A 20,437-nucleotide genomic window follows, 5' to 3' on the forward strand; every position below is an offset into this window, starting at 1 on the left:
GGAGTCCCCTCCAGCCCACCGCCCCTCCTCTCAGGGCTGGGCTCCCTCGGCCTCTCCAGTGGAGCCATGTCCCAGCTGGAGGGACTGAGCGGTCAGCTGGAGGGGACGCCCCACGGAGCAGCACCAAAGACCAGGAGCGTATCCCAGGCCACCTGGCTCTGGCCCGAGCGGAGGACACTTTTGAACACTCGGACCAGCCCGGCCAAGCACGTGTTTGGGGAGGCTGGTTGCTATATTTATTGTTGGAAAAGTCACTTTAGAGACTCGCGCTCCTGGAAGCAGAGCTATTTTTCAGTCAGCGGAATGCGGTTTTTTTACTGTTGTCACAAGGTGAACCCCAGCTGCGCAGGCAGGCGAACTTGAAGGAAGCCAGCACCAACCTGCGAGGCGTGGACCTGGGCGCTATTTTTATAAGTACCGACCGCCATCACATTTTGTAATCGGGATCTTGACTTCACCGTTGTTGGTGAAGACGGTTTTCAATAAATATGCATTACCTTTATGAAGCTGAACGTCCTGGTGTGGCTGGCTCTTCCTCCGCCTCTCCCACCTCTGCATTGGGCCTGCCCAGTGGTCCCGCCGATCGTTCTGCGTGGTGGGGGGGGTTCTGCTGGAAGGGCGGGTGGTTAGTCTGCCCGTGGGATCTCAGAACACTCCCAGTGTCCTCCGGAAGAAACCCGAACCTGTCTGACGCCTCCCGCCTCCACCCTTCCTTTCCCCCAACCCCTGCCTGCGAGTTGATTCTGGAAGGGCCTTCTGTGGCTTCGTGCTGAGGCGCCGTGCTGCCAACTCCAGGGCTCACGGTTCGGATGGTGAGAGGGACTGTCTCCTCCGGTGCCGTTGACAGCCTTAAAAACTCTCTGGAGGGTCAGCTGTGGGCCCGTGAGCTGGTTCTGACTTGCCAGGACGTGGCAGCAGTGACTGGAGGTACGGAGTAGGACGACCCCGCACTCCCCAGGGCTGGGGGTCTGTATGGACTCAGGCAGCCTTGTCTTCCTCCTGAGGAGCGGCTGGTGGTGTCCTGCTCCTGCCCCTGCGGCTGACCCTGGAGTCACATACCCTGGGGCCCTCTGCGTCTGCCTTCTTTCACTTAGCACAGCGTTGTCAGGCTGGGCCTCCGCCTGGTGCCCATGTCAGTACTTCACATCCGAGGTCACAGGCCCCGTCGCCAGGAGCTGCCCATGTCCTCCCAGTCGCCGATAGCCATTGGCGCGGTTCCCACTTTCTGGCTGTTAGGAACAGGGCAGCTAGCTGCCAGTGGCGTAGAAGTGTCCCTGTGGAGGGAATGTCTCTGGAGTGTCTGGCCAGCAGTGGACCCGAATGGTCAGCATTTAACTGTGTGAGGAAGACGTCCCCAGTGCTGCGCCCTTCTCCCTCCCCACTAGCACCACCTGGTTTCTCCACGTCCTACCCAGCACTCGTTTGGTGTGTCTGGTGGACTCAAGGCACCTGCTGGCCTGGTGGTAATAGGTTATGCTGGCTAGCCAGAGGGTGGTGTGAATCCATCAGCCACCCCGAGGGAAGACGGGCAGTCCCCTACCCTGTGATTGACACGTGAGCCGTGCCGGAGGGTCACTCCGGAGTTGGTTCTGACTCGGCGGCACACACCACCACCAGATGGTTTCGTGTCGCGCTGCGTCGGTGATGCCCCGACACCTTAGCCGTGTTGCTCATCTTCCCACGGGCTGGCTGCCTGTGTCTCTGTTTATTGTGACCCTGAACCTTTATATCCTCCCAACGTGCGGCTTCCTGTGGTGACATAATCTCTTCTAAACCAGTTTTTGTGTTGAGTGATTTGCCTTTTCACTGATGTTGTTGTCTGACTCTTGCAGATTCAAACTCCCAGGTGAGTGGTGTGCAGTGTCCTCTCCCCCTCCTGGGTCAGCGTTTCTCCCTCGAGGCTGCCCTGTGAAGCCCGGATGTGTTTCATCCTGATGCAGTTCTGTTGCGTCTCTTTTTTTCCTGGCCTGTTTGTGTCTGAGGCTCGGCCCCACAGGAGGCATTGCACATCAGCCTGAGCAGATGCCAGCCTTCACGAACGGGGATCAAGTGACCAAAGAGGACAGCCAAGTGGGCACTGCTGATCGAGGAGGAAGACGCCTGAGTCTTGGGTGCACAGAATACTGTTAGACCTGGCTTCATTGAATTCACTACCCCCACCAAGAGGAGCTACAGCTGGCCTGAGAGGCGGCTGGGGGCCCAGACCACAGTCCTGCGAGGGCAGGTCACGTCGACCGGACCGTTCCTCCCCCAACACGTACTACAGCTGCCCTGACGTCTGCGGCCGTCTGTTGTGTGCAGTCAACAGCAGGATGAGAGTGTGAAGAAGCACGTGCTGCTGGGAAATTGGGGCTGAGAGACCTGCTGGGCCCAGAGTGGCCACTTCCATTTGTAACAAACACAGCATCTGCAGAGCTCTCTTAGCAAGTTGGATGCGGGGGTCTCCTTTCATGAGGACTCAGGGCTGCCCTGCCTGCACCCCGTTGGGTTGGGAGCCGTGGGTGTGGGTGCCAGGCAGAGTGGTAGCATTCCGCCCTTGTCTTCCTCCCCACCTCCCTAGCCACCCCCAAAAGGCTCCACAGAGTCTAGAGTCTGGGCCTGAGCAGAGGTGGCCCTGGAGGCCTTTGATGGGACCCAGCAGGCGCCTCCCCACAGCTCAGTGAGGGTCACGCAGTTCTGGCTGCCCCCAGAGCGCAGACATCAAAGCCTGCTCAGCGGCCAGGGTCCCTTTTCTGCCTGGGATTTCACAGCCCACCAGTCAATTTCTAAGTCATGCGTGCTAATGGGCAGCTAATGAGAGGCCTGCTGGTGGGTGGCCAGAGGCCCCAGCCCCCGAAGAAGCCGAGGTGAAGGCACTCCAAAGCCCCAGCAGCCGACTTTATCTCCTTGTGTCCATGTGACTGCCTGGGAAAGTCCGGTGTGGAGGGACTGAGGTGTGTGCCCCTCTACTGTCTGTTTCCAGGCTGGGCCAGCACCACCCTCATCATGACCTCGGTGTTCACAGAAGGCCGTGGAGAAGGTGGACCTGAAGGACAGCCTCACTGTAGCAACAATGGTGCACCAAGTTCACTGGCCCAGTTACAGACCCAGGGCGAGGGGGACCTTTCGAGGAGACCATCTCAGCTATCTGGGCCTCTGACCACAGGCCCAGGACATGTGGGCCCTCCCTGGAGTGCTGCTCTGGCCTGTGCCTGGCCACTTGTGTGCCATCTCCCACCTTCTGGAAGCCTGTCCCTTCCCTTCACCTTTGGGGCACAAACCTCTCCCCTGGAGGCCCAGTCCCCTCCTTTTCCCCTGTGGATAAGCTGCATCACGGCTGTTGTTCTGTCTGTCTGATGCCTCATTGAGTCCCTGGCCTAGTATACAGGAGGGACTCCATCCTTCAGTGTTTGCTGAATGAATAGCTGAGAACATGAGGCATAGAAGCTACGAACTTGGCCTTGTTGGAGAAAGCTAGTTTTTTGCAGGTGGGGTGAAGTTAAAGACCTCCAGGGATAAGCAGCCTTGATTATCCAGACCCACTGCTGTGGAGTCACTTCCAGGTCAGAATAACCCTCCTTCTGCTGTAACTCATAAAGAAGACTGCCCGCCTTTCTCCCTCAGAGCAGCGAGTGGATTCAAACCTCTGACCTTGCAGTGATTCGGCAGGTAACCTGTGAGCCACCAGAGTGCCTTAGATTATTCCAGGCCTAAAGGAGAACAGCTCCTTCCCAGCAAGGAGGATCAGACTCAGAGCTGCCCCTGCAGCGGGTGTGCAAAGGCAGTAAATTAAATCACACGGGAGGAGGGTGTCCATCTCAGTCCCCAGGATCTGCTGGTGGATTTGAACCGCATACCTTTGCGTTAGCAGTGCAGCTCTTTATCCACTAGACCACCAGAGCTCCCTTAGATATAACGAGTACCCTTCTTATAAGAGGAGCGGACAGGAGAGGGCAAGTCACATAGAGACAGGCAGGTGGCAGTGATGCAGCCACAAGCCAAGGACCACCAGCAGCCCTGGAAGCTGGAGGCGGTGAGGAAGTGCCTCCCTGTAGGTGTGTGGCAGGCTGTCCCCGCAGCCACAGGAAGTGAGCACGTGGCAGAAACTCTGTGACCTGTCGTGGGAAGTCTACTCTCCCACGGACCGCTCACTCACACCCTCATCTCCACAGCCAGCGCTTCCTATCGAGGCCTGGGGGGGCCTGTCGGGCAGGGCTGGGGTGCAGGGAGGCTTTGCTGTGAGGGTCTGTCACTGCCAGCTGTGACCAGTGAGTCAGCTATAGGTCCTGCCTGAGCCCCTTCCCTCCTGTAGGTCGGGCACGGTACCAGCACCTCCTCCACTAGGCAGCCCCATCACAGTGACCCTCACAGAGGCCACTGTGCCTCAGCTCCTGACCCCCCTCCAACTCCATCCTCTCGGGATGTGAGAAGCTGAGCTTCAGCAGGTGACACGTCGCTGACACCATAGCTGAGCTGGTCTCACTCCCAAGTCTGCCCTGGAGGTCACCAGTGTCAGGGCTGAGGCCTCAGACCAGGCGAGGAAGAGACCTCTGGGGTCGGTCTGGGCTGGCAGGCAGAGGAGGACCCGAGGAGGAGTGTTCTGGGCTCTGCGTTCTCAGAGCTCTTCCCTGAGACCATGGTTCTCAGTGGCTAAGGGTTGTGGACTGCTCCTTGCAAAGGCCAGTTCTCAGCCCTCTGACCTGCTGGGTGGGGAGCTGTGTCTCACACACCTTCCACAGATCCTGATGCAGGCTGGAGCTGAGACCTGTTCCCACGAGTACCCACCCTCAGGGCTGATGCCCCCAGGTCTCCGAGACTGCACATCTCTGTGGACTCAGATGGCCTCGTCTTCTCTCTCGGAGCGGTGAGGAAGTCTTTTTGTTAGTGCTGTGTTGCTTCACTTCTGGGCCACCTGGGCTCCTGTCTGGGAGTGTTAACAAGCGACCACTGCTGCCCATCAATCCTGACTCACAGCTGCCCTGCAGGATGGAGGACAGCTGCCCTGTAGGGTCTCCAGGACTGAATCTTTACAGACGCAGACAAGCCTTATCTTTCTTCCTTAGCTTGTGGATTCGAACCACTGGCCTTGTTTCAGAAACAAACAGATCCAAATGCAAATTGACAGCACGGCCATCTTTGCAGGCTGCGTTTCATGGGATACGGCCATCCCTGGCATTCAGACGTCTGTGCTGACCAGGTTGCCAATGGGGAGTGCTGCTGTGGTTTCAGTAATGCCCCCTCAAAGTGTGGTCCGTGGGTCAGCAGGTCCGCCTCCCGAGAGCTCGTTAGGGCTCCGGGAACTCAGGCCCCACCGGGGTCCCGTGACCCCACGTGTGTGTGCGGGTGAGCCACTGGCCGAGCACTCGACTGACGGACCCTTGGGGACACTGCAGGAGGAAGGTGGGACTGTCTGCATCTGGAAACCCCGTGGGGGTGGGGCAGTTCCACACTGTCCTGGTCGCTCTGAGGCACCGGCTGGGTGGTTTGATGTGATTGGACCTGCAGGCAGTGGGAAGCAGCAGCCTGTGACGAGGAAGTGCAGAGCTCACTCGCCCTGTTGGCACCAAGCAGGAGCCTGCTCTCTCCCCTGCCCCCTCATCAGGCCAGGGCCTCAGAAGGCATCTCCAGAGAACAAGCCTCGAGAAAGTGGCCTTGGGAGTCAGTGGAAGGCCCCAGTCCCTCTGATCTCCCTGCCATACTGCTGCAGGGTCGGGGGTGAGGGCTTTGGAGAAAGTCCCACCCCGGGGAGGGGCCCCACCAGGATGCAGAGAGGGAATCTTAAGACTTCAGTCAGCCCCAGCCCAGCCAGAAGTCTTAAAACTCGGAGCTCTTGGTCAGGTAGCCCGGCCTGTTGTCCCTGTCCCCCGAGGAGGAGTTGGTATGTGACATCTGCGCCCTCAAGGCCCTAGGAACAAATGACTTGTTCTCCACGTGGAAGGGCTGTGGTCCTCTTTCTCCCTCCCTGCTGGAGCCCAGAGAAGCAGCCGGCCCACCCAGAGGGATCCTGACTCGATTCTTACCCTGAAGTCCTCCTCTTACGGTGAGGACCTGCGTGCCGGTGGGGAAGGGGTGCAGGGAGGACGTTTGGAAGTGAGGGGAGAACCTCAGGGTTGAGTGAAAGGCCCACGTGAAGATACTTTTGTAGACTGGGGTGGGAGGACATTGATTTACGGGGCTGTCGTCATGGGCACACGAAGAGGAGCAGAGGCAGACAGGTCACAAGGAGGCCTGTCCAGCTCAGGACACACCTGCTGTCCCTCTGTTCCCTGTAGCCATGGAGGAGCAACCCCAAGAGCGCAGGGGCCTCACAGAGAAGATGCCCCTTGCCGTGGCCCCCCTGGGCCTGTCGTCGCTGGGGGCCGTCTTCATCCTGATGAAGTCCTCCCTCGGGGCCGGCCTGCTCAACTTCCCCTGGGCCTTCCAGCACGCTGGCGGGCTGCTCCCCGCCTTCCTGGTGGAGCTGGTGAGTGCTGGGCCGGGGGCTGCTTTCCAGGTGGTCCTAACTGTAACCCCCACGTCCGGGCTTTCTTCTCCTCCTGCTGGCGAGGAGGAGGCCGACCCACTGTCCAGCAGGCAGAGAGTGGGCGCTGCAGGCAGGGCCAGCACAGTGCGGACAGCACTTCCATCTGACATTCCGTCCCAGGAGTCGTGTGTGGGCGGCCGCCGGGTGCTGCTCTGCCTGCTGGTCTCAGCTTCTCGGCTGAATCTGAAACCCCGTGTGCACGTCAGAGGTGACGCGTGCACCGGGCACGTGCATGCAGCATACACCACGCAGACGCACAGAGCATGTGCACACAGTGCACACGTCACGCACGTGCCTGCGCGGCACACCTGTACACGTGTCCACACACATGTCCACACGGAGCCGGCACCATCCGTACAGTATACCTCACACACATGCACAGAACCTGAGTGTGTGCACACGGCACACGTGAACACACAGTGTGTGCGCACGTGCAGGCCGTCACAGCCTCGGGGGTGAGGCCTGCGTCCCTGTCCACACCCGAGGCTGCACCTCCTCCTGCAGAGAAGGGCCAGCCTCACTCTCTTGTGCACCCTGCCTGGGTCCAGCCGAGCTGTGCAGCCTGCAGTCCATGCTCTGACACGTTACCGTGGTCAGTGACCGCCTGCGTGGAGCTGATGGACGTTAATGGTTGATGGGCCACGGGCCTTTAAGTCTGTCTGGGAGCACCACTTCCCAGGATCACCGTCCCTGGGATAGAGCAGTGCCTGCTCTGTGCTGGCCTGGCTCTGGGACTGAGTGCGATCATGTGGTCTTGTCCTCATGGTCCTTGAATACAGGCTACCAGTCATCAAAGAAGGTGGTTTCCAGTGGTAGATAAGTGCTGGGTGCTGCGATGATCAGGTGACGGGCGGTGCAGGTCTGCCTGTACATGGTCCTATCCAGGTAGTGGGTGCATACCTCTTCACCAAAAAAGTCTTTTGCATTTCTTATAAGTGTGAAAATTTTTGTGAGAAATGTTGGGGAAAGATGTAAGCTGAAAGAGTGGATATATGAAGAGTAATAGTGAAAATAAAACAAAACCCCACTGTCATGCTGTCATTTCTGAGCCTCATACCCTGTAGGGCAGTAAGGACTGCCCCATCGACTGGTGGGCTTGAACACTGACCTTAACCACTGCACCACCGGGACTCCAGTAGGAAAGGCCTCTGTGCCCAGATCTCCCACCATGAGTGGAGGGTGCCCCCTTTAATCCATCCCCCCACTAGCTCCTCTTCCTGCCTCTCCACCTACACAGCTGGGTATGGAGGTGGAGGTTGGGGGTCTGATGTCACATTCATACAATGGGGCAGGATGGTTGGCATCCCAGAGTCGCAGAAGCACAACCAGAGACAGCAGGACTCAGGTGAGCGGGGGCTGGCCGGACACCGGGGGCCCCCAGCCGCGTGTTCTGACTGGTCATCTCACCCACAGGTCTCCTTGGTCTTCCTGGTCTCTGGGCTGCTCACCCTGGGCTACGCAGCCTCGGTCAGCGGCCAGCCCACCTACCAGGGCGTGGTGCGTGCGCTGTGCGGGCCCGGCCTGGGCAAGCTGTGTGAGGCCTGCTTCATCCTCAACCTGCTCATGATCTCCGTGGCCTTCCTCAGGGTGATTGGGGACCAGCTGGAGAAGCGTGAGTGCCAAGGGGCTGCGGTGGGCATCAACAGACAGGCCGGTACAGCGTGCTGTGTTCACCTCGTACGCACAGGCTGAGGCGAGTGAGGGTGCTGTCCCTTTATCAGACTGGACAGGTGTCCTTATCTTGCACTGGGATTTTTTTTCAATTGTGACTTCAATGAAAGTTGACAAAAAAGTTGGCTTTTCATTGATTAATTGTTGCTCTTATTCCTCCCTACCCCTCTCTTCCCCTTCCCTTGTTAACTTTATTTACTTTTTTCTTTTTAAATATTCATGCTGCACAATTTGCACTGGGATTTTCCCTTCTCTGTGCTTTGTGGTGATGCCACCGTTTGAGGTGACCCCAAGCACAGAGCCAAAGGGCTGCCTGGTCTTTGTGGGCATGAGAAGCCTGTGATGGGCCTGGTGGGGGGAATACGCGTATTGCAGGGGCTTCATTCAGTCACGGGTTACAGCCTCAGTGTGAGTTCAGTGAGCGGGTCAGGAGCACAGTGTGTGAACACCCCAGACCCCGCCTGGGTCCTGCCACTGAGTCCTGCCTCACGGTGGCCCTGGAGGGTTTCCAGTGCTGGAAGCCTCATGGGACCACGCACCTCGTCTTCCTCCCTCAGAGCTGCTGATGCTATCAAGTGACCTGTCTATAAACCAAAACCCATTAGGTGTGTTTGTTGACCAGTTGATGAAAATGTCAAGGCCGGAGCCTCGTGGGACCCTCACCTGGTGCGTCCTCTCGGGCGCAGGTGTTCACTAACTCAGTGTCCGCGAGACGGTCACCATCACCACTCCCGTGCATGCTGAGAGGTCGGCTCAGGCCGGCGTCTGTGGAGAAGAGCCCGGAACGTCCCAGGGCCCGCCCCAAGAGCCGAGCAGGGTCCTCGGCGGAGGTGCAGCCGGGCTGCCCCTTCAAAACAAGGAGACAGGCTTCATCTCACAGACTCGGGGCACGTTGTGAGGAGGGGCCAGTCCTTGGGAAAGGTGGAGGGTCAGCAGAGGAGAGGAGGGTGCTCAGCGGGACGGACTGGAGCACGTAGGAATGTGCCGAATGTCTCAAGTGGTGTGAGGAGGACACAGGACAGGGCAGCGTGCAGATCTGCTGTTCACAGCGTCGCCGTGAATCAGGGCTGATTCGCGGCCCCGGACAGCAACATCATCTGCTATCAGTGTCACCATCCTTACGGTTTGTGCTTGTCTAGGTTTGGGCTTTGCCTTTTGTGTGTGTGTGGTTGGTATTTTTTAAGGGGATATAAAAATTAACTTATTTGCATCAACTCATATGAAATGATTTCTTTTTTACCGTATTTTTACCTTTTATTATTTCTGAAATAAAAGTTTACAGTGCAGATGGGTTTTCTGTTCAACAATCTATATGCCTTTTGTTTTGTGACAATCCCTGCATTTGCCCAGATGTAGCAGCACTCTTCCCACTGCCTCCCTGTGACGCTGATCTCCATCCATCCTTCTCTCGTTTCACTTTCCTGAACGTTGTTCCTGAGCAGATGCTGCCTTTTGTTCTGCTGTGGTTGGTTGGTTTAACTGCCTGCCTCCCTAGTGTTACGGATCACCTTATAACCTGTCTGTTGTTGGATTTTGGTTTTCTCTTTGTTCTTTTCCTTTGACCCTCACTGTGCCTTGAGACATTAAAATGCATTCTGTGTTGGCAGCATATGGTCAGGTCTTGCCTTCTTAATTAATTTTGACAGCTCCAGCTTATAATTGGCGTGTTTAGACTTTAAAATTGGAGTGAAATTACTGATATGGTTGCATTAAGGTCTCCCATGGTGCTCTGTGCTTTGTTTCGTCTGTCTGTCCTTTAAAACGAAGCGGAAAGGCTGTGGGATTCTTACTAAAAGCGTCTGGTTGCTGATAGTTCAGTGGACAAGCATTCAGCTGCTAACTCAGAGATTGGGGGTCAGGACCCCCAGGATCCCTGGGGAATGATCTGGTTGTTTGCTCCTGTGAAGATGACCACCTTTGGGGTAGTTCTGCCTGTCTTCTTAGTTGTTGTTGTTAGGTGCTGTGGAGTTGACTGCAGCTCATAACAGCCCTGTAAAGAGCACGTCTGAACCTGCTTGATCCTCCATTCTTCATGGTCTCATACTCTCGAGTCCGTTGGTACAGTCACTGTGTCTGTCTCCTTGAGGGGCTTCCTCTCTTTCTCTGACCCTTCACCTTTCCCCCTGTTTTGGTGATATTTTCCCCAAGGACTGTTCCCTCCTGACAGCATGCCCAATGTATGGAAGACAAAGTGTGACCATCTTTGTCCATGAGGAGCCCTCTCACTGGAAGCACTTCCTGAAGAAGATCCAAGTCTCCAGCATTCAAGATGATGTCTTCAACATCAAGAAGACAAAATCCTCCCCACTGGGCCAATAGACGGCGTCCTGACGGAGAAAAGATGGAAGTCAATGATTGCCTTTTACTCGGATCCACAGTCTGCACTCATGGTAGCAGCAGCTAAGAAGTCAAAGACCTGCTGCATTGGGAAAATCTGCTGTCAAGGACCTCTCCTGGGTGCCACAAAGCTTTGTGTCGTTTAAAGATTAAGATGCATTTGATCCAAGCTGTAATCTTTCCAGTCGCTTCTTATGTATCTGAAAGGTGGCTAATGAATAAGAAGACTGAAGGCGAATTGGTGGCTTTGAATTGTGAGTTGGTGAGGAGTACTGAATATCCCATGGCGGTTGCCAAAAAAGGCAAACACATTTCTCTTGGAGGAAGTACAGGTGAGGACGGTGAAACTCCACCTCACAGACTTTGGACATGTTGTCAGGAGGGACCGTTCTTGGAAAAAGACGTCATGCGGGGAATATCAGAGTCCGCGACAGAGAGGAAGCCTCTCACTGACCGAGGACCGGCTAGCAGTGTGCTCGAGCGTGTCAGAGATTTTGAGGCTGGTGCAGGGCAGGACAAGGTTCAGATCTGTGCTTCATCGGGTCACTGTGAGTTGGAGTTGACACAAAGGCTCCTAATGGCTGCAGCAGTTGAACTTGACCTGATGGGACAGAGCGGCAGCATTGGAGAGGCCCTGTCTCACCTGTAAAGCCCCGAGGTTGGTGTCTCGGAACCTCTGGTGGGTGAAGGGACATGCGATCACCCTTGTCTGCCAGGGCCTGGCAGAGTTGAGCTCCCGTGCAGACACTGGCCAGCTGGTGTGCTGTGTCAGGAAGGATGCTGAGGCTGTGCTGAGGCCGCCCAGGGCCAGGACACTTCACACACTGAGACTACAGGCAGTTAGATGGGATGGGGAGGGCAGTGTGGGCGTGTCTTGGGTGGGGAGTTAGGGCAGGGCCTTTCCACAGGCAAGCCAGCGGTCGGAGTGGGGAGGACAGATGGAGGGTGAGTCACTGGGCATGGGCGACTTGAAGACAGCATCCTCTGCTGGGAACATCAAGGCCCACCCTGGCCCCTGGAGTGAGCAGGTCCTCTGCCCTCACCAGTGTTCGACTTGTTGCTGCCCGGTGCGCTGACCCCACAGCCCTGGTACACGGACCAGCGTTTCACCCTGACCCTGCTCTGCACCCTGGTCATCCTGCCTCTGTCTGCCCCACGGGAGATCAGCTTCCAGAAATACACAAGGTAGGTGGAGCGTCACAGGCCCTTCTGACGAGCGACTCATGGGTGCCCACCCGGAGAAGAGCTGAGCCGGGGGTCCTGGGCCGTGCGGTGGGCTAACAGGTCACATGCTCACAAAAGGGCTGGGGGGTCTCATCCACCCCAGAGCAGAGTGCCTCAGAAGAAAAGCCTGGCAATCCACCGAAAAATCAGCCACTGAGATTCCTGTGGGTGCAGCTCTCCTCTGACGCTTGTGGGCGCCAAGAGCTGAGGGCGACTTGACAGCCCCTGGTTTGGGTCTTAGCCAGGAGCTCTGGTGGCCTAGTGTAAGGAGCTGTGCTGCCAACCCAGAGGCACAGGGTTTGAATCCCCCAGGTGCTCCGCGGGAGGAGGATGGGCAGTCGCCTCTCGTTCAGCCGACAGCCTCTGAAAGCCTCTTGGAGGGTCAGCACGGAGTCTGGTCAGGCTCCATGGCAGTGAGTGACTTATGGAGGGCGTCACCACTACGGTCAGACAGGAATTGTACAGAGGACAGGTGGGAAGGATAGATGGGCTACAAGGAAAATGACGCTTGTCGTCATCACCTGCTGCTGCTGCTATTGAACTGTCCCAGGTGTGTTCTGGCACAGACACCTGGCACTCGGTGACACCTGGCAGGACCGCTCAGCCCGCTGGAGTCACCCCTCCCATGAGGTGTGGTGAACACAATGTGTTCCATTCACTGAGGAGCGGCACGCAGGATGGCGGGCAGAGGCCCGTGGAGCATGTCCAGTCAGGTCCAGTCTCTCCCTCTGCGGCCGGGGCTGAGCCGGTGTCCTGGCTTAGCCACCATCTGCGACCCTGTGGGGGACGTGTGGGGAGATGGAGGTTCTTGACCAGTGACCTGCAGACACATAGGTTCCTTCTCAGACCCCAGCACGGCAAGTGTAGTCAAATGAGTTTTGGGTTTCCAGAGCACAGAAAAGCGGTGTGGATGCTACTGCAGTCTGTTCAGTGTGCTGTGGCGGTGCTGGTCTGTGCCCCTAAATGAGAACCCACTCATGACTGAGCTCTCTTGGGTTTTCAGAGGCCGTAAATCACGTGGGAAGAGGTTACCAACCTTCTCCCTCGGAGCAGCTGGTGGATTCGAACCACATGCCTCTGGGTTTCCAGCACAGCTTCTTACCCCTAGACCACCAGAGCTCCTTTTCAGTGTACAATACTAGATGAAAAGGTTTGAAGTGCTTACTGTGCGGATGACCGAAGAGGACCTGGATACAGAGTGAGCACGTGCTGTTGGGCTCACCACAGGGCTGTGCAGACCTTGGTTTGCAAGGAACGCAGCATCTGTGATGTCCAGTACAGCGGGTGTCATCCTCACTGTGGGCCTGGCCCCGCTAGGAACACCGCAGGCCCGTCCTCGGCCTGCAGTGTTGCGGCTGCCTGGCCCATTGGGAACACCGCAGGCCTGTCCTCGGTGAGGGCAGAGCCCGTGTGCCAGCCTCCGTGGGCAACTCCGAGGCCTCGCCTGATGTGGTCTCCGTTCCCGGGTGATGATGGTATGCTTGTCCTTTACCTGGCTGCCCCCTAACACTGTGTGTGTGTTTGTGATGTCTGTGTGCATCTCTCTCTGTCTCTGTCTCCAGCATCTTAGGCACCCTGGCCGCCTGCTACCTGACCCTGGTCATTGTGGTGCGCTATTACCGCTGGCCCTCGGGCCTAGTTCAGGAGCCCCACTTTTCACAGAGGTGAGTCTAAGGCCCAACTCATCGCCGTATTGTGGGGAGACATGGGGGAGGCAGCAGTGGAGTCCTTGGAAAACCGAGTCCTTGGGACTTGAAGACAGCCGAGCTGTCTCTTGGGAAGTCCTGGATCTGTTCTTGACTGGACATGGGGACACTGGGTCTTGAGTTCCCTCCTATGGAGTCCTGGTCCTGTCCGATCCTGGACTGAACATGGGGACATGGACAAGGATGAGCAGGTGGCCCAGGGATGACTTGCAAATTTTCACCTGAGCCTCAGACAGGATGTTGAAATGGTTCCTGGGTGTGGAGCCAGTGGTCAGGAAGGTGGGCTTGGTCAGGGCACCACAGGTGCACAGACAAGAGCTGGCGGCCGGGGTTCCTGTCCCCACGTCATAGAGCAACAGACATTCAGAGGCTTAAAACTCTGCACTTACTCTCTGTTCCCTGAGGCCATTGGGTTCCAGGTTAAAGTCTGGTGTGGGTGGGACTGGCCCCTCCTGAAGTTTAGGGAGACCCCAGGAGAAATCTATTTCCATGCCTTTTCCAGCCTCTCGATGCAGCCTGCACACCTTGGCCCCCTCTCCCCTTCTAAACAAGCATCCTTTCTCTGATCCTGCGTCCATGCTTAGATCTCCCTCCATCCACATCCAGGAGAGATCTCCTCTCAGGACTTGACGTGGTCACACTTGAGTTCACCTGGACAGTCCACGATCACCTCACAATATGAGCTTCATCTCACTTGAGTCTGCCCCATCCCCTTTGCCATCTAAGGTGGAACACAACCTTCTGAGGACCAACCTGTGCTCATTGTTAAAGGAGAAAGAGCGTCATGGGGATGGCTGAGTCCAACCACAGTTAACTCTCCAAAGGGGCACTGTCCCCATCAACAACACCCACAGGACCAGGCAAATAGCTGCAAGGCCCCACATGGCCTCCACCTCCTGCACCTACTTGTACAAATCACTAGGTCCAATGTCCACTGCAAATTGACTCACAGATGTTACTTAACTCACAGTTGTGGGTTTATTAGGGAAATACTGTAGAGAGGCATAGGGTTATCACACAGCGAAAGTCCAGATTTAGTAAACAGTAGTCCCAAGCCAAGACACAATCCCTCAATTAGTTCACACAGTGCCTCAGTCAACAAGTGAATGTCCAGGTCCAGTCCAGTAAAACAAACGGAAGAAGCCACTGCTTCCCTCAGTTGTCCAGCAAGCTTTGTCTCATAGCAGTCAGCTCTTCCTCAGTCACTCGGCAAGCAGAGCCTTTACCTCTGGCTCTGACTCCAGGGCTCGCTCAGGCCACACCTTGCCACAGTCTCTCCAGTCTGGTCAGCTTGCTCTCTTACGTTGTCTCCACAGTTATTGATGATGTGTCTGCAGTTGAGGCAGCTGGAGACCATGCCCCCAGAGGGGGCTTAAGGCAATGGATACAAAAGCCATTTTCAAAAGTCGCAAAACTACACTCAATGGGGAGGACTGTCACTTGCCGACCACAAGAAAAGAGCTATGCCAGGGGCTCACTTTTACTCTCACCTGTGTTGCACGACCCCCAGGAGGTGCTGGACTCCTGGGTGTTAGCTTTGGAGGCATGGGGACCACTAAGAGGCCTGAAGTTTTTGCCCCTTACCCCCACCCCCAGAGTAGTCAGAAGGAGCTTAGATCGTCCTTTCGATCTTGGGGACCTGGCCGACAGATTCTGCCTATCTTCGCCCCAGGCCCTGCTAGAGGGAGTCAGGTTAGAGGGGTCGGCCTTGAGAGAGAGCTAGAGCAGCCCCACGCCGAGAGGTCACCCTGCCCAGTGTCAGCGAGGATGTATGCAGAGCCTGCTGCATCCAGCAGTGTGCTTTCTCTCTCCAAGGAGCCCAGGTGGAACAGGTGTTAAAGCATCCGTCGGCTAACCAAGTTGGCATTTCTAACCCAGCAGCTGCTTTGTTGGACAAAGATGAAGCGGCCTGCTTGTGTGAAGAGGTCTGCCATGGGCCTCCTTGGGCAGTTCTCCGTCCTGCGGGGTCATGTGCATGGCAGTCAATTCCAGCAATGTTTCTGTTGGGTTTTTGGTTAAAGGGGGGCTCTGGTGACACAGTGGTTAAAGCACTTGACTGCTGTCACTCACCAGTCACTCTGAGGTTGGAGGATGCGTCTGTGAAGCTGCACATCCCCGGAGACCCTCTGGGAAGTTTGGAGGCGCCGTATCCTTCAGTCACGCTACGCTGACAGCCTGGCACCTCTCAGATTTTGCTCTCTTGAGTGGGAGGCTGTTATGCGTTTGACTCTTTGCTCACTGACACCTGTTCCCGTCTATTTGCAGCCCTTCCTCCTGGACATCCATGTTCAGCATCTTCCCCACCATCTGCTTCGGATTCCAGGTAATTTTAGTACCAGGATGCAGCCTCGTGCGGTGAAGCCTGGCTGTGTCACCCGCTCCCTGGGGTGTGAGGGTGTCCACCTCCTGCCTAACTGTCCTCATGCACAGCTTCCATACCCAGGGGTGGGCTCGGGGAGGCGTGAGTTACCACTGAACCTGGGACCACGTCCCCATAGACAGCCGTCACTAGCACTGGGGTCATGTGTAGGGGTTCAACCCCTCCCTACACGATCCTCCAGGAGCGTCGCCCGGAGACCTGGGGCACCCCTGAGTCACACACAGGGCCTGGTTTTACAGTCCAGAGGGGCTGCAGGTGTGCGGGGGCAGGATCCACAGGGGTGGCCAGCAGGAGGACGGAGGAGGGAGCGTGCAGTGGCAGAGGGGCCTGTCATCTCGGTGGAGGGGCAGGTTCAGAGGGTGGGAGCCTGTCAGGAACCGCCAGTGAAGGGGAGGGAGGTGGTGGACGATGGAGACTGGGCTTGTCTGAGGAGCATGGCAGTGCGAGCTGCTCTGCAGAGGGATATCCTGTGCTGAGGGGGTGTGCCCTGCACAGGGGGTCTGCCACATGGAGGGGTCTGTTGTACAAGGGAAGGTCCACCTGAAGAGGGTGAGTTTAATGGCCTGCACTCGGCCCCCGCCTGTTACTCCTCCTTGAGGTTTGCAGCCCCCTCAACTCTGCTGCTCCCCCTTGTTTATTTTGAGGTCTGGTTCTCCTGCGAACAGCTGCCCCCACACCGCCCACAGCCTGGCTGCCCAGCACAGAGCAGGTTCCCGCGTCTCGGCACACAGGCCCACATCCTCCCTGCCGTCAGCCCTCTCCGCTCCGGGTCTGCTCAGCTCACCGTCTCCTGTTTTCCTTGACAACCCTTTTTTCTCCTCTGATCCTGAAATGTCTCCATTTCTCCTCCTCAGAAATCACTTGCTACATCGCTTCGGGGCTTAGCGTGCCTGGCTGGAGTTCCCTGCATCCCTCCTCCCACACCCAATATTTTGAAAGATCCCAAGCTGTGATTTCTGTCAGCTGTTCGGGTTTTGCAGAGCTACTCTTCTCCCTCCTGAGTGATGCTGTCTGGCTGGGGGGCTGCTCTGAGCTCCCTTGACTAAGGGGCCACCCCTTACCTTTGCCTCAGCCCCCCTCCCTCCGCCGTTTCTCCTGGCAACCAAGGCCTAGGCTGTGGTTTCCAAGGACACAGATGCTGTGGTGGAGAGTAGGGGGTGATGTGAAGGGAGGGGCGGGGGGCACTGTGTACTAACTCCTAGGGCCCCTGGCCCTACACGGGGGATAGGGTGGTGAACAGATGCAGGTGAAGATGGTAGGAAGTAGGGTGGGGGGAATGGGGCGCCCTCCCCACCCCCAGCCCCCCTCGGATCCACAGCTGGCATGTGCTTAGTGACTGACTGAATAGTTTTAACAATTAGAGTTGTGTAGAATCATCACAATCAATATTACAGTGTTCTCATCACCCTCAAACAGAAGCCCTGCATGCCTTAGCCATCCCCCCAGAGCCACCCATCCCCGGGCAGCCACAGGTTTCCTTCTGCTCCTGTGGTTTTGCCTAATCTACGAATTTGGCTACTGACCAAAAGGTCAGCAGTTCGAACCCACCAACCACTCCACGGGACAGATGAGGCCGTGTCTGTGAGGATGACCGGCTCAGAAACAGTCCGGGGCGATGCTGCTTGGTCCTCCAGGCTCGCGTGGGTCAAGCTGGGCTGGACGGCAGCGGGCGGCTATTCCGTATAAACGGGACCACTGTGTGTATGCTCAGCCTGGCATGGTCAAGGGCCATCGTGTTCAGTCCCCAGGACCTCACCCTCGTGCCCGAGCCCTCTGGGTGTCCAAACCATGCTGTGTGTCCATTCCTCCATGAGTGGACACTGGGGTCATGTCTGCTCTCCCGCTGTCACGTGCTCTGCCCTGGCATCCACCTGACTGTGCCCGAGGACAGGTGCTCAGAGCCTGGGGATTGAGGGGGCCTGGCCTCACCCCCGGGGGGCCTGGAGAGTGGTCGGACAGAGGTGAGCTGGGAGTCTAGTGTCTGTCAGTGTGGGGTATGAGCAGAGGTGGGCTGGGAGTCCCCTGAGCCCCCAGGAGCCCTTAGCACTCCCAGCCCGTGAGTCTTGGTGGGACCTGCACACCAGGCTCCCTTTCGGAACAAGGCCCGTTGTTGTGGGGCACCCTCGGACGGCAGAGTGGAGCCGCGGGGGTTACCTGGCTGTAAACGAGCCTGACCCCAATTGCCAGGCCTGCCTTATGCAGAGCCAGTGAGTGACTTGACATCTTCCATCTCTCAAACACTTAACCCCTGCACCACCCGGCCTTGTTGGGATCCGGGCATGACTGAAAGCCCAGCAGAGCTCTGCTGTCCAGGCATTTCTGCAGAACAGAGCAGGGCTTACAAGACCAGAAGGCTTGAGGGAGGCAGAGCCTCTCATCTCTCCTGCAGAGCAGCTGGTGGCGTCCAGCCACCAACCTTTCTGCCAGCCGGTGCTGTAGCGTCCGTGTGACCAGCGCATACCCCAGGTAAGGGGGCGATGCGGTGTTCCCTTGTTCCAGCCAGACAGCAGCTGCGTGGTCTTGGCCTAGGTTTTGCGTGAGCACAATCAAGTGCGCTGGGATTTCGCTTCTTCTCAGTATCGGCCATAATTTGTTGTGATCCACACAGTCAGACGTTTTGGCATATCAGTAAAACACAGACAGGTATCTTTTGGTATTCTCTGCTTTCCGGTAGGATTTATCTAACATCAGTAATATCTCTGGTGCCATGGCCCCTTCTAATTCTGGCTTCAATTTCTGGCAGTTCCCTGTTGCTGTACTGTTCTAGCTGTTTTTTAATAAGCTTCAGCAAGATTTTGCTTACATGGTTTTGTGTATATGTGTGTTCATATTGCATTTGAAGCAGATGGGGATACCATGATACTCTGCAAAGGGTAAGATTTCAGTATGGGTTACGGAGGCTTTGCATTGCAAGGACTTCTATCATGGTAAAGTTGCACACGGAGGTATTTGTGCTCCAAGGTGACATCACTAGTTGGGACCTAGGGCTGTGTTTCGCCCCGCCCCCCAGCCTCCCTGGGCCCTGTCCAGCTCACTGCCCCGCCCCAGGGCAGCCATCCCTCTGCCTTCTTAGTGGCAGCAGGCCGGCATATCCCCTGGGGCTGCTGTAACTGAGTCGGGAGGTGTGATGGCATCTAAGGGGAACAGGCTGGGGTGCTGCTCACCTTCTACCAGGCACCCTACCTGAGGAAGGGTGGGGCCAGAGCACGTCCTGTGATGGGCCCTCCTCTGTGCTTCCCACCTGGAAGACACGGGCAGTCCCCGGGCTGTGCTGAGCCGCCCCCCCACGCCCAGCGTCCAGCCTGCGCCCTGTGCTCTCCCCCCAGTGTCACGAGGCCGCGGTCTCCATCTACTGCAGCATGCGTGATCAGCGCCTCGCCCACTGGGCCCTGGTCTCCACACTGTCCCTGCTGGCCTGCTGCCTCATCTACTCGCTGACAGGTGAGGCCTCCTGGGGGAGAGGGGAATGGGAGCGCCCCTTCAGAGATGAGGACACAGGCTGTGCGGAGTCGGGGAGCTTGTGGCCAGGCCCCTTTCACCCTGACCCCTCACCCTCACCTCCTCCCACCCTCACCCTTCCACCGTCAGCAGTGATGGGCACTGAGGCATCTAGGGGCTGTGTACCTCACCTTCCCACAGATGGGGTAGGCCTGGGGGCTCACAGCAAGGTCTTCACAGGGCACAAGACTGGTTCAGAGAGACCCCCTGCTGGACCAAGGCCCACACAGCCGGTCAGTGCTTGGCCTCAGCTCCCAGACTCCATTGGCTTCGTCCATGAGTGGACGCTGGGACCCCCTGGGTAGTTGTAGCACATGTGCCATGACACCCTCAGACTCCTGGGGTCCCCTGAAGAACTGCTACTGACCACCCAGCCAGGAGGTCCTTATCATCCTAGGGTCATGACCCAGATGGTCCAGGAGTCAGCAGCATCTTGGTCCCTCGGAAAGTGTTGCACTGACAAGAGCGACAGCCCTTAGCCAGAGGTGGCAGGTCTAAGAACAGGGCGGGTGACACCAGGAGGCAGCGTTATACTAGCGGTGGTGAAGGACTTGGGCAATTGTGAGCACTCGACCTGTTGGTCTTGGTTTTCCTCATCTGGAAAATGGGCATGCTGTCAGCCTGTCTTTAGCTGTTGTAAGTAGAACTGACATTATGGTGTTGGAGTGCTGCTTCAGAGCAGATCCGCCCAGCTCTGCAAAGAGCCGACGGTCAGTGCAGGTCCATCCACCTCCGCAGACACAGTGCAAGCGAGGTCAGTGCCCGCCTCCTGCAGGCCAGCCTGGCTTTACTGGCGAGGAACGGGACGTGGCAGTCAGCAGGCTCTATGCCCATCCATGGCCAGGCCCACCTGGCTCAGCAGATAAGGAGGACAGGTGTGACCCCCAGCTCACTCTCTGAGCTCCAAGTCAGAGGCAGAGTCACTGCAGGCTTCAGGCGGGAAAATCCTGGGAAACAGAATGCTCCCAGATGCCAGCAGACTCCTAAGGTCCATGGGGCGGTGAGCGGGGAGCCCTCGGCATGTGGGCATGGAACCCCAGCGTTCTCTGATTACCACCTGGCCTCCCTCCTCCCTCGCAGGAGCCCTCGCTGTGTGGGTATAAGGTCCAGCATCTCGGC

At 57.2% G+C, this 20,437-nt stretch overlaps 1 protein-coding gene across 1 annotated transcript in view; it reads left to right on the forward strand.

Moving 5' to 3' along the window:
- The first annotated feature begins 66 nt into the window (after positions 1 to 66).
- SLC38A8 (solute carrier family 38, member 8) overlaps positions 67 to 20,437 on the forward strand; it is a 25,036-nt gene continuing 4,665 nt past the window's right edge. The window contains exons 1-11 of the mRNA XM_006888879.1: positions 67 to 226; positions 331 to 414; positions 1,997 to 2,070; positions 4,719 to 4,843; positions 5,582 to 5,694; positions 6,252 to 6,442; positions 7,916 to 8,114; positions 11,557 to 11,695; positions 13,297 to 13,398; positions 15,706 to 15,763; positions 19,147 to 19,261. Of these exons, the coding sequence (XP_006888941.1) occupies positions 67 to 226; positions 331 to 414; positions 1,997 to 2,070; positions 4,719 to 4,843; positions 5,582 to 5,694; positions 6,252 to 6,442; positions 7,916 to 8,114; positions 11,557 to 11,695; positions 13,297 to 13,398; positions 15,706 to 15,763; positions 19,147 to 19,261 (1,360 nt within the window). The remainder of the gene's footprint in view (positions 227 to 330; positions 415 to 1,996; positions 2,071 to 4,718; positions 4,844 to 5,581; positions 5,695 to 6,251; positions 6,443 to 7,915; positions 8,115 to 11,556; positions 11,696 to 13,296; positions 13,399 to 15,705; positions 15,764 to 19,146; positions 19,262 to 20,437) is intronic.

The sequence above is a fragment of the Elephantulus edwardii genome, unplaced genomic scaffold (assembly GCF_000299155.1).
Source record: "Elephantulus edwardii isolate Elephantulus edwardi_28Jun2011 unplaced genomic scaffold, EleEdw1.0 scaffold00072, whole genome shotgun sequence".
Taxonomy (NCBI): Eukaryota; Metazoa; Chordata; class Mammalia; order Macroscelidea; family Macroscelididae; genus Elephantulus; species Elephantulus edwardii.